The 12071-nt window shown below is 43.0% G+C and overlaps 1 protein-coding gene across 2 annotated transcripts in view; it reads right to left on the bottom strand.

Annotated features, from left to right (window-relative positions):
- Positions 1-248: 248 nt before the first annotated feature.
- Positions 249-12071, bottom strand: part of tprn (taperin) — a 94128-nt gene continuing 82305 nt past the window's right edge. Inside the window, exons 2-4 of one of the 2 annotated variants that reach the window (XM_038781612.1) lie at positions 9493-9691; positions 5317-5444; positions 249-4138 (exon numbers count right to left, since the gene is read on the bottom strand). In XM_038781612.1, coding sequence (XP_038637540.1) covers positions 4076-4138; positions 5317-5444; positions 9493-9691 — 390 coding nt within the window. In that variant the 3' untranslated portion in view covers positions 249-4075. The remainder of the gene's footprint in view (positions 4139-5316; positions 5445-9492; positions 9692-12071) is intronic. The other variant, XM_038781613.1, reaches the window with a different exon arrangement.

The raw sequence follows: 12071 nt of genomic DNA, 5'->3' as shown, positions 1-12071 counted from the left end.
TCACAAAAACTGCTGGAAATCTGCAACCTTCACTCCCAAAAAGCTGTTGAGATCAGGGATCAACTGAAAAAATCCTATCCATCCAGTTTTGAGGTTAATGGGTAACAGTTACAGCAGGTAGTTGGAGCGAAGATAGAAAACAGCTTTGATCTGACTGAATGGTGGAACAGACAACGGCTGAACGGTTCCCTCCGTTTCTAGCTATAATTCTTAAAACTAAACTGTGTTAAAAATGACTTTTCACACAATTTATTGCCAGTGTATCTTTTTATTTATTTTTTATTAATCAATAAGTGATCATGTTCTGAGAATGTTAAACCATCATGAATTATACAGTCATTACATCGCCACCAAAAATAAGAAAATTATATCAAAATCTGTATTGGGTATCACTGTACAGAACAAGACTCTCTGGCTGAAGCACTTCTGTATATCCATTGTTATCTGAAGTTCTGTTTTCTTTTAAACAATAATGTGCATTTCTAGTATTTGCAACAAAGATGAATGTTACAAAGGAGCAATACATTTGGCCATGTGACTGAACGCTGGCAAGTTTCGGAGTTTTCCATTCAGTTAAATCGCTAAGTGCAAAATTCTAGAGTGCATATGCAATTTTATTAAATAATATTCTCCTCACCTGGAATCCTCTCCAACTATAATGCAATGCCTTTCACTGCCAGGAATGTTTAAAACAAGGCCGGTATGTACTCACTCAAAATTCATCTCCCCTCTCCTTACTTTTAATAACTGATGTCTGAGTGGTTTGTGTCAGTCATGGAAGACTCAATTTATAAGTGTTTCAGTCATGAATAAAAAAGGTCTGCATTGCAGCCAGGATTGCGAGATTCTCTCAGTGAATGCTGTTACTCTATCACTAAAGATACAGAGTGTGCAGTATGAAGTATTAAGTGCAAACAGTTAATTCTCTTCAGAGATTCAAACGGTTGTTCAGATGCTGCATAAAGTGGTGTTCACTCAAGGCCATCCATGAATCGCACACTGAACTGTGAACCCACTGCACGTGAGTGTTGGTGCCCACTTCAGCCAGCAAGTTGCTACTGCTTCGGAGAGTGGTTTCAGAGACTGAGTTGGTTACCAACTCGCGGAGTGTGGGTGGGGTACATTGTGAGCAGATATTTCAGTCGACTAGGTGCTCCTGGAGTGGGCACATGCCCTGCAGGTTGGAGGCGAGTCCGAGGTTCAGGAACAATGCACTATTGATAACTAGAAAACTGAAATGATGGCAATATACAGCAGTCTGGTCAGCTTCTAAAACAAAGAAGAAACAACACATTAACAGTTTGGGTGAACTAAAGTCTGACCAAGGCATTCGACCCAAAAGGTTAACCTGTTTTTCGTTCCTGACGATGGCAGATCTGCTGTACATTTCCAGTTCATTCCTCAATACCTCTATCGCACCATCACAAAAACCTACTGGGAAACAGCAATACCTGGGTGGTGGAGGGGTTGGGGCAAAGGATTATCCAGCTGCCTGGTCAACATACCTGGCTGGGATCATCCAAAGGAATTGCCACAAAAATCGGCAGATAAAGATGCATTCTGAAATTCGGCAATAACTCAGGAAGAAAAGTAATTAACACTTGTAAGGTTGTAACCCCACTTAATTTTTTTTGCGAAACAAAGCGCAGCTTTTATGTGGGTCAGTAGGATAAAGAAATGTAAGTAATCTTGATGGATTCTGTGCAATTACTACACTGACTCAACTGCAATCTCAATAGTGCCTTTCCCCCATCCTCCCCACAGGAATAGGATAATTTAATTGCTCTCATCCTGCACCTTTGCTCATCTCTTGGGAGATGTATGTGTTAGGGAATCAAGTGTTTTGTATTGACATTCATTCACAGGAAACTGAGCAAAGACCACGTGGAAATCATTTCAATTTACAGCCAATAGACAGGAGTGTTTAATGACCTCAGGTTGGCCAGAACTCAGGCCTAAAAGGAGTGTTGTCCTAACCCTGCTGTGCCTGGTCTGCAGGCTCCTATTCCAATCTGAATAAAGGTGTCAAAGGAAGACATTCCTGAGGTAATGAATCTATCAAACTGCAGCCAGACACAAGCAAGGCAAATTGTGTTTATGATCATGTTTTACTGGAGTGTACATGGAATTGATTTAGTGATCCAGACATGTCTCCCAACACAGTAAATGCTCTATTTCACTCTCCCGAGTTTCTGATTTATAATTTTCTGATTTGAACTTGGTTTATTTTAAAACAATAACAAGTGTCTCAGCGACTAGAAAATGTTACCTCCTTTCCAAACAGAAAACTACATTGTCTGCGGAATGAGAGCTCACAGCTGTTCACTGTTTCTGTGGATCAACCAGTCACAGTTCTTATACATGTGCGTGCGTGTGTGCGTGCGTGTGTGAGATTCAATCATCACCACAGGTTAAAGATCATTTCCACCTATAAATAATCTGAAAATAGTGACACAACAATCAATGCATCCTGACAACTCTAATTCTACATCTTTAAACCTACCTTTTCTCTCTCTGCCATTTCCATTCAGAGCTAACATAAAATGCAAACACAAAAATGCCATTCTGTACACAATTCAGCCTACACATGTGGTGCTGTGGGGCGAGATTAGAATGAATATTTCTCGCTCTCTCCAACAAATCTCACATCTGTCGCACTTGAGCTCAAACGCTGAGGTGCAGCCTCCGAGACAAGGCTCGGATTGCTATGCTCTACTCTGGAGACGAAAGTGAAATGCTCTGTTGGTGCAGTTTATTACATTGTCTGAATACACAAGGGTTACAGCAGATTTAAAGCCCCAGTCATTCTGATTAACTCAGGACCTTCCAGATAGGATCTGGAAATTAAATTTAGTGCCTGCGCTAATAACAGAGGTCCAGGTAGATGATCAGGAACAATGTCTGATTCTAATATGGTGGTGAATGTGCATGGCTGTTAACATTCTGGCAAAACTTTAAAAATGTTTTTGCTTCAATTCCAACACTCCCTATGTTATAACATCCATCTGTGTGAGTTTACATCAATGTTGCATACAAATGTGATCATACAAGTTCATGACAATTTAAAACAGGTGAAAGTTTAATATCTGATAGGCTCAGCCTATCAAGCTTTCACTCCAGTGTAACGCTGCATGCACAAAACTTCCAACTCCCTCACTCACATCTTTCCCGATTTAGGAACTCCCTCCCTCAGTCCTAGCTGCCCAGTGAATACATGGCACAAAATACATTTCACAGAGACGCTCTCGTCTTTGAGCTCTGGAAGGGGTTCATCATTCTCACAGTTCACTCAAACTGCCCGACACCCAGCTCAACCTCACCAGGAGGCCCTCAACTCAGAGTGCCAGGACAAACTACAATATTAAAGAGAACATTAATGCAGAAAATGAAAATGGTTATAAGTCCTGGGGACCCCCTGTGACCAGGACCACCACCAGTTAAAAACTGTGGCACAGTGGAAATGACGCACAATCACAGTACAGTACATACATCCAGGACCCAGTGTACAACATTGTAAATCGGAATGCAACTTGAACACAGTCAATCCTGAAATCCACGGTCCAGGGTCTGGCCCTCATACAGGACATAAGGGCAAAGGTGGCCAAGGCCAAAGCATAGAATAAGTTAGGTCTTCTGTCAGGAATTGAATGGTCATTACCATCTGTGTACAGACTTCAGCATCCATGGCAGTGTTCAGGAATGATTTAGGAATATAGGTCACAGCCCTTTGAGAGCAAGTGCAAACATAGCAAACTCAGTGTGCAGGCAACTGGTCTCTGAACCTCAAAAGCTGCCACAAATACGGTGTGGTCGTCACGAGACTGGAGACTGGTCTCCTCAGGTGCAAAGGAGAAATCCAACGGGACATGGAGGAATGAAAGTTCAACTTGCCCTCAAGAGAAACCTCAGTCCTGGGATACGGCCCAAACCTCTGCAGCGAGGAGTATGGGCTTTTCAAAGGACCACTGGCCCACATTTCTGATGGCACGCAGCCAGCTTTTGCCATTCCAGGATTTCCAATCCTAAACTTCTTTGGAGTGCTCAGTTACCATTCCCAAATCCCGTCTCCTGCAGGTCAGAAGTACAGTGCTGGCTCGCTGCTGTAATCAGAGTGCGAGCTGCTATCCGCTGGTGTGAGCTGAGGGAAGAATTGAACAGAAATGAGTGGCTGGGCACAGGTAAATACATGACAATACAATATAGGATTCAGAAGCAGGGTTGGTAAAGGAAACTTTGATGGTTATATCTGGGATCCAGCCTGCTTTTGATTTACTTTGAACTCACCTTTATGATCTGTGGATGTCGATCACCCAAATCCCTTTCCTCCTCCACAGTTTTTAGTTTTTCACCATTTAGAAAATAGAATTTGGCTTTTCTTGAATAACCTTGTGTTGCCCACATTAAACTTCATTTAGCCTGCACACTTAATCTGACAATATCCCTCTGTATGGTCCTGCTTCCTTCTATATAACTTTGCCTCCTAACTTTGTGTCATTTCTCTCTGCTCTCTATTCCTTCATTCAAATCATGGACATTATGGTGAAAAGCTGAGACCCCAGTACAGATCCCAGAAGAACACCACTCGTCACATCCTGATAATCAAGACTATTTCCTTTATTCCTGCTCATCGTCACCTATATCTCAATTTTCAACCCATTCATAGGCTTACCTCTAACTTCTGGTGCTTTCAGTTCTGAAACCTCTTGTGCATAATGTCAAATGCCTTTTCCTGCAGAAGGCTTCTTAGCCTCACTAGAGAATCCAGTACAACAGGTCATGTTTCAGGAGAAGGGCGTGGCCATTTAGAACTGGTATGAGAAATGTTCTCACTCAAAGCTGGAATTCGCTATCCCAGGTGGCTGTGGATGCCCAGGCATTGATCACTCTGGTGCCCGTGTCCCATGAAATGGATCCCTAATTCCCAAGCCAGTCTTCAGCCAAGTATTTACTGCCCTGATCGCTTTTCCGTGCATCAATTAACACATGGCTCAGGTAGCAAACCTGAGATTACCACCATCAAGGTTTTGCTTTTTAATTTAGCTCCTGGTATTGCCCCAAGAATGAACAGGGACAAAGTCCTGCTACATCACTTGGCCCATTGCGGACTAGAGCACAGCTTTGTGATCAGACGGTCCTGCATTCAATAGCCCAGTCGCAAACCAGAGTAGTGTACTACAGAATACATATTTGCATGTTGTACTCTTGCCAGGTATCTCAGGTGCATTGCTCATACGATGAGCACATGGTAAGCACACCGTGATAACCTGGAGTATACACACAGCCCAGCTGTCAAACTCAATTATTGCACAAGCTCACCATGTCATCTTCAGTTGCGGATTCAGTATCCAGCAGAGAGCTGTCCTTCCCAGAAACTGATTCATCGAGCTTCTGTTCCTGCCATGTGTTGAATGACATTGCATGTTTAGGAGTGTAGTTTGTAAAGGCTGCATGAAAAGTGGGAGGGAGAATGACAGGAGTTGGGAGGGACAAAAATCATTAGCTTTTAGAAGTCTGGAATTATATCTGATCCTGAATGGATCACCTGGAATCATAATAAATCATAAATGTTCACCTGGGTACTATAATGTGAGCCCAGCTAACTTTGTTGCACATTATCCCTTGGAGTCAACCCAGAGTGTACTTCGGCTAGGTGTGAACTGCCATGCATCCTATGAAATTTTACAGCAAAGCAGCTCAAAACCTTTGAATTTCTCAGGGCTGAAATGACATTGAAGTTGGGAAATTGATGTGGTCTGTGGATTGTTCAGTGCCAGGCTCTGATCTGTCTGACAGCAGCACGCACACCAGAAGCACCTCCAGATTCCATCTTTACATAACCCATGGCTTTTTCTCTCACTACACCAAAGACTGCTGCAGATCATGATGAAAATTAATGGCAACCGTTTTCCCTCCTGGTAGAAAACTTGATTTTTATAGGTTTTCCAACCAATACGGAGGCAAGTGATGACAGTACTGAACTCCTGAAGTTCCAAAATACCCAATGGATTGTATCTCCTTAGCAACAGTGCTCAACAATATCCAAAATAATCAAACAATACGCTCATCTGGAGGACGTGAAAAGATCGTGACTACGACACAATCCGTTCTCCAGTCTGTCCGTCCTACAGGCTGCCTTTTAGTGCCTTTAACAAGGTGCTTAACAAAGGCGTCACTGAAAACATTTTGATACCAAGTCAAAAAAAAAGAGATGAGGACAGATGACCAGAAGTTTGGCCAAGAAGGTTTTAAGGAGCATCTTGAAAGTAATTGGAGACAGAACTGGAGAAATTTGGGCTGAGCGAATTCCAGAGCTTTGGGCCAAGACAACTGAAGGCAGAGCCTCCCATGGTGGAGAGATTGGAATCAGGGCACTTTCTGCAGGGTGGAAGATGGGAGGTTGGTCAGGAGAGCACTGGAATGGTCAAGTCTAGAAGTCATGGATTAGGCTTTCAGCAGCACACCAGGCAGGCACTTGGGAGAGGGGGCGGGGGGTGTCAGATGATGTTACAGAGATGGAAGGAGGCAGTCTTGGTCATGGAGACAGATCATTGGTTCTAACCACTGACCAATACCCAAAGTAACACTACCTGCTCCAATCACAAACTCGGACCCAGTTTAATACAACCAGCCCCAATCAACGACTGTCCAGTTCTCACATGTGATTCATTCCTAGTTAAATATTATTGTATGTGCCCACCAGCTATATCCAACTGCTTGCCTTGTGCTAACCACTGCACCCAAACTCCATAAACTCTCAGCTATTCTTGAATAATCCCCTTGACTCTCCCTCCTGCATTTCAGTCTCAGTCAGCGATCCGGATTTACTTCGGCAAGACCTGGCCAACAAACTTGACACTCAATCGTTATTTTTTTTTGTTGTAATCCAGATAAAGAATAGAAAAGCAATCATAAACCCACTGCATGTATCAGCTCATTCCTATTTTTGAGTGTTTTTTTCCTGATTGCTATACACCGGAGTAGCCACTAGGTAGTACTGTTGCTCCAGTTCAGCCAGAACTTCAACAGGAGCCGGCAGAGGGAACATTTCTCGTGGCATGAAATGTAGAGAGCAAACCACACAATGACAATTAAATAATTCTACCCAGATCTTTATGATGCAAATTAATACTTCTTAAAAGTTCTAAACAGTACAACAGCAAGACAGACTATGGTAACTGGAAGTGAACGGGGTGATGCTGTGGCTTTAATACCGCACCCTCCCTGTTTTACCCACAAACTCCACCTCGTGAAGTTTTAGCCATCGGTCTGCTCTAAATCAGTTTAATAGTGTATCACGATCCCAGGACAGACCCCGACAGTGGGTAGGATACGGGACAGAAACCCTAATGTTTTATTTTAATTTTGTAAAACTGAGGAAAGGATATCTCGCTCAAGGAGTGATTTCACAAAGAAATAGGGATATGGAATATTAGAACAAACTTTATTACTAACACAGTATTCAAATATCTTTAACATCACACCAGAAAATAACTTACAATTAAATCAATACAGTGAATACGATAACTTTTAACTATCTTTATTCCAACTCAAATAACAACCAAAAAAATCTCAGCTCTCAATCCACTGTCAAGTACAGTTAGCACTCTGGAATACCTGCTGTACAGAGATGTCTGGACATTCTACTTGGAGAAAGAGAGATTCTTTGAAACTGCTTCAAAGTAAAATACCTGAATCCTGTCAGAACCATGCAGAAACTCTGGCTGTATTTCTTCAGAAGCTGCATCTCAGCTGATTCAGCTCACCTTCTAATCACATTGCTGGTCTGTCTAAAGACACATCTTTCAACTGATCTGCGATGAGAACAGATGCTTGACGTCTGCTCACTCTCAATCCAAAAGCTTTCGGCAAAATGCCCGAGACCGTTGCTCCTCCCAATAAATCCTACCAAGCTGAAATCTAATTAACTCCACAGGGAACCCCCTCAATCCAAACAAAACCTCAAACCAGGATTCTTCAAAAACACTACTGCAGCAGTCATACGCAATCTAACCCAGGCTTTTAACCCTTACTGCACCAAATCCATAACAGCAGTGTGCTGCATGAACCAGTTTGATGTAGCCTATTAGAGAGAGCCTCTCTTCTCACCATCACTGTGCTGTATTAGAGTTGAATGCTCCAGCCTGTAACTAATTGATAGAGCCTATCTCTATACCTTGACATAGCATGTCCGAATTTCTTTTCTCAGTTTTAGACTCCTGTGTCTCACTATGAATGTGCTGGCGGCATTAACTGGAAGCTATTCTTTATCCTAGGAGTTATCCTCCCTCCCCAGTCAGGAAGTGCTGGTTTTGAAAAGATGGACGATGGCCAAGTTATATTTTCTTTCCAACACTAGAGTAACTACAAGGGAGCGCTCAACAGAGGATGGAATCAGCTACTCAAGTCAAATCAAATCAAATAAGCTGTTTTCCCATCCACCGCTTTGAAACTAAGAAATGAAATCCAATCAGGTGAGGAAGGCTGGTGCTGTGAAATCTGACAACTGTTCATATCCAACATTTAATGCCGGCAACAAGCAAGCCCAGGGCAGAATCTAAACATCAGTGCTCCTCTAATCTATCAAACACTGCGCTTTCTTTCTTCTCAATTGAAAGCATTCTGATTGCCTCAATACATATTTTATTCATGTAGCTGCCACCCTCCTGGCTCGTTCCCAGAGGCCCCTAGTTTACAACAACTCCACTGTGAGCACTAATGTAAGGTGGCCATCTGAAAACCGGATGATGAGTGCAAAGGGTTGAAGCTCTTCTGAACTCGCCATTCAGTTGTCAAGAAAGGGAACAGAAAATGCTGGACATACACCACAGGCACGGTGACCCTGTGACAGATAAAAACGTGACTATCATACTATGATATTTTATGAGATGAGAGCCGGGGGGGGGGGGGGGGGGGGGGGTCAGGCGACTGGGCCAGGGCCCGAAGGGGCAGGTGGGCGATGGATCAGAGGGCCCGAGGTGGTGGACAAGCAATCGAGAGGGCATGCAAGCTAGTGACGGCCTGATAGGGCAAGCGGATGAGGGGACGGGTGAGCGAGTGCCCGGGAGAGTGGTCAGGCAAGTGAGCAAGGGCCCGAGGGGCAGTCGGGCGAGTAGGCATTACTGATGGTCATTGGTTTGGGAGAGAAGCAACTTTTGATGGTCACTCAATGTCATGGCCTCAGCAAAACAGGAGATGCGAACCCCATTGAAAGCTCCAATTAATGTTGGAGTGGCTCCTGTAAAAGTGGCAGTTCTGTGGCGAGTGGAGAGTTAAATACAACTTTGTTTTGGGGTTATCAGTATGGTTAAAAAGTTAAAAGAGGTATATCTTGCCTGTAGTTTAGAGTACCAGTTGCCTAATAAGTAATGTATAGTCATTGTTGCTCTTTGCTTGTTACAGTAAATGTCTTGAAATCTGACAGCATGAGTTAGTCTCTGCAAATTCAAATATTTTTAAACGTTATTTGTCTCTACAGGCATCACAACAACATACCTGAGACTAGGGTATTGGTCCGTAAGGGGCTGCTTGGTGATGTGGGCGAGCTGGTGTAGCTGGGACGTGGAAAGAAGAATGTTGAGGACTCTTCCTCATCGTCGTCACTCTCCTCAGATTCCCCCTCTTGAATGAGCGAATTCTCAGACGGGTACTCAAATGTCGTGTGCAGACTGGAATCGTTGAAAGAAATCTTCATCTGACAACAGAAAGAGATGGATTAGCAAACTAGGGATGGAATTCACACATTCCCCTTCCCGAAACCCCAGAGACTCAGACAGACCTCATTTAGCCTCCACTGCACAAGTTATCCCACACTGCACATCCCACTTCTTCTCCATCAACCGACACAAAATACAATGGCAGCAGAGATATCAGACTGCTCTCATCCTATTTTTCACTTGGGTCCAGTCAGTAATATTTAAAAAAAATATACAAAATAATCATGTAACAGGAGATGGTGGCTTTGTGGTTACAGTACAGCGGAGATTATCAATTGCACACTGGTGTGCCGCAAAATAAGGTTCAAAATGATTGCTCATTAATGTAAATAAGCTAAATTTAATCTTAGTTTTCAGCTCCCTGGTCAGCATCTCCATATCCTGATGAACTTCGAGCCTCTCCCATACGCACCGGCTGGGAATTGGCCACACATGAGCGGTTTGGAATTTTTAACATTGGTTAGATCCATGCGCAGGACCAACTAAATAAATCAGAACTGCGCATGTGTGGCTCCTTCCCGCACAGGAGATTGAGAATGGGGATGCTGAGCATGGAGTTGTAGGCAAAGGCTCAGTGCGCCTGCGCAAAAACAAATAAAAGGGGGCAAAAGCAGAAACAGGAACCAATGAAGAACAGGAGAAACAGGCTCTGATATTGTATTTAACATGCAAATGGCAATAAGCTATCATTGTAAACGTCTTAAACTAATGAAAATGATTTAAAATGGTGGCTTGACATGATTTTAAGGAGGCCTTAGAGATGAGATAAGGGGCTTTTCTGAGAGGGCACTTCAGTTGGAGAAAATAGGAAGTATGTTTCAAATTTCTTTTGTTGTATAAAGGTGTGCCATGATGTAAAAAGGTAGGGAGCCACTGCAGTATAAGATTAGAAACCAGAGATTGTAAATTTAAAGCTGTAAAACTAGATTTATTGAATCTGGTACAGTGTGAACTAGACCAGGAAATTGAAAACCCAACTGGTTCACAAACAAGTTTCCAATTCCACACATTCTGTCCAATTGGTGACTCTCATCTGACACGAATAAAAATAAAAATAATCTTAAACAACCATAGATGAGGAAATTCCCCAACTCCCCATTAAAGATTATCTTCTGGTAATATTTTATTATTGTCACCAGTAGGCTTACATTAACACTGCAATGAAGTTACTGTGAAAATCCCCGAGACCCCACATTCTGGAGCCTGTTCGGGTACACAGAGGGAGAATTCGGAATGTCCAATTCATCTAACAAGCACTTCTTTCGGAACTTGTGGGACGAAACCGGAGCACCCAGAGGAACCTTTGCAGACATGGGGAGAATGTGCAGATTCCGCACAATGACAAAAGCGGCGAATCGAACCCGGTCCCTGGTGTTGCAAAGCAACAGTGCTAACTACTGCGCTACTGTGCCGCCCAGACTGACACTCCTTTACAATGACCCAGCAAGGCACTTGGCCGTCAGTTCGACAAGGAATGGGCCCTGATTGAAAGGCTTCCCACCATCATTCACATTTCGAGAACAAAGAAACACCTTGCATTGGGATTTACTGTACTTTTCTGTGCAGATTCGCAATAAATCACATAAAAACGTTGGGTTTCTACACAGAGTGACCCTTGTAACAGTCCTGCCTCAAGTGGTGTCGAATAATCATTTATTCTTTTCCATGCAACAAATGATGTTTGCTGAAGGTTCAACAATCAATTGTGACTTTTGTTATGTGACTTTTGTTATGTGGCTAAGAGGCTGGACCAGATGCCATACCTTTTTAAAGTTTTAAGACTGTGCAGAAAAAATAGTTTGTTCCAGATAGGGCTTGGTTATTTTATAAACCAAACTTTATTAGAAGAAAAAAAAACAATATTTAAACTTCTATTTTGGGTAACACTAACAGATTACATGCAGTTTCTTATCCCTAAATTCACAAGTACCTATTAAACCACACTGAGCATGAAAATGCAGCTCTTGTTCCACTTACACAAACAAAAACAATACTTGCATTTATGAAACACATTCTTCTGTTGGGGCATTTGTTCAGAATATTTTTTCCAAGTCTGCCTTGTGGCAACTTTTGTGATCTCCCTGGTCGATTCCACAGCCTTCCCTGCAACTGTTTGAACTGAATTTGCTGCCTCTCTCTAAGCTCTGCGCACCCCCGCAAACAAAGGTTGCACCTCGAGATGGCCAGACTTGAATCCCTTATTATCTTCGCTGATTGCCCACCCCCGTTTATACAAAAGAACAGAACCATGCCATTCATATGCAACTAACCCTCCACTGATGGGCAAATAGGTCATCAGACTCTGATGGGCTGATGGTTGGTCAAACAAGGTTGTCCCAAAAACCAATGGATCTTGGG

Source organism: Scyliorhinus canicula, chromosome 21, assembly GCF_902713615.1.
Source record: "Scyliorhinus canicula chromosome 21, sScyCan1.1, whole genome shotgun sequence".
NCBI lineage: Eukaryota > Metazoa > Chordata > Chondrichthyes > Carcharhiniformes > Scyliorhinidae > Scyliorhinus > Scyliorhinus canicula.
This window is presented reverse-complemented; position numbering and strand designations above follow the sequence as displayed.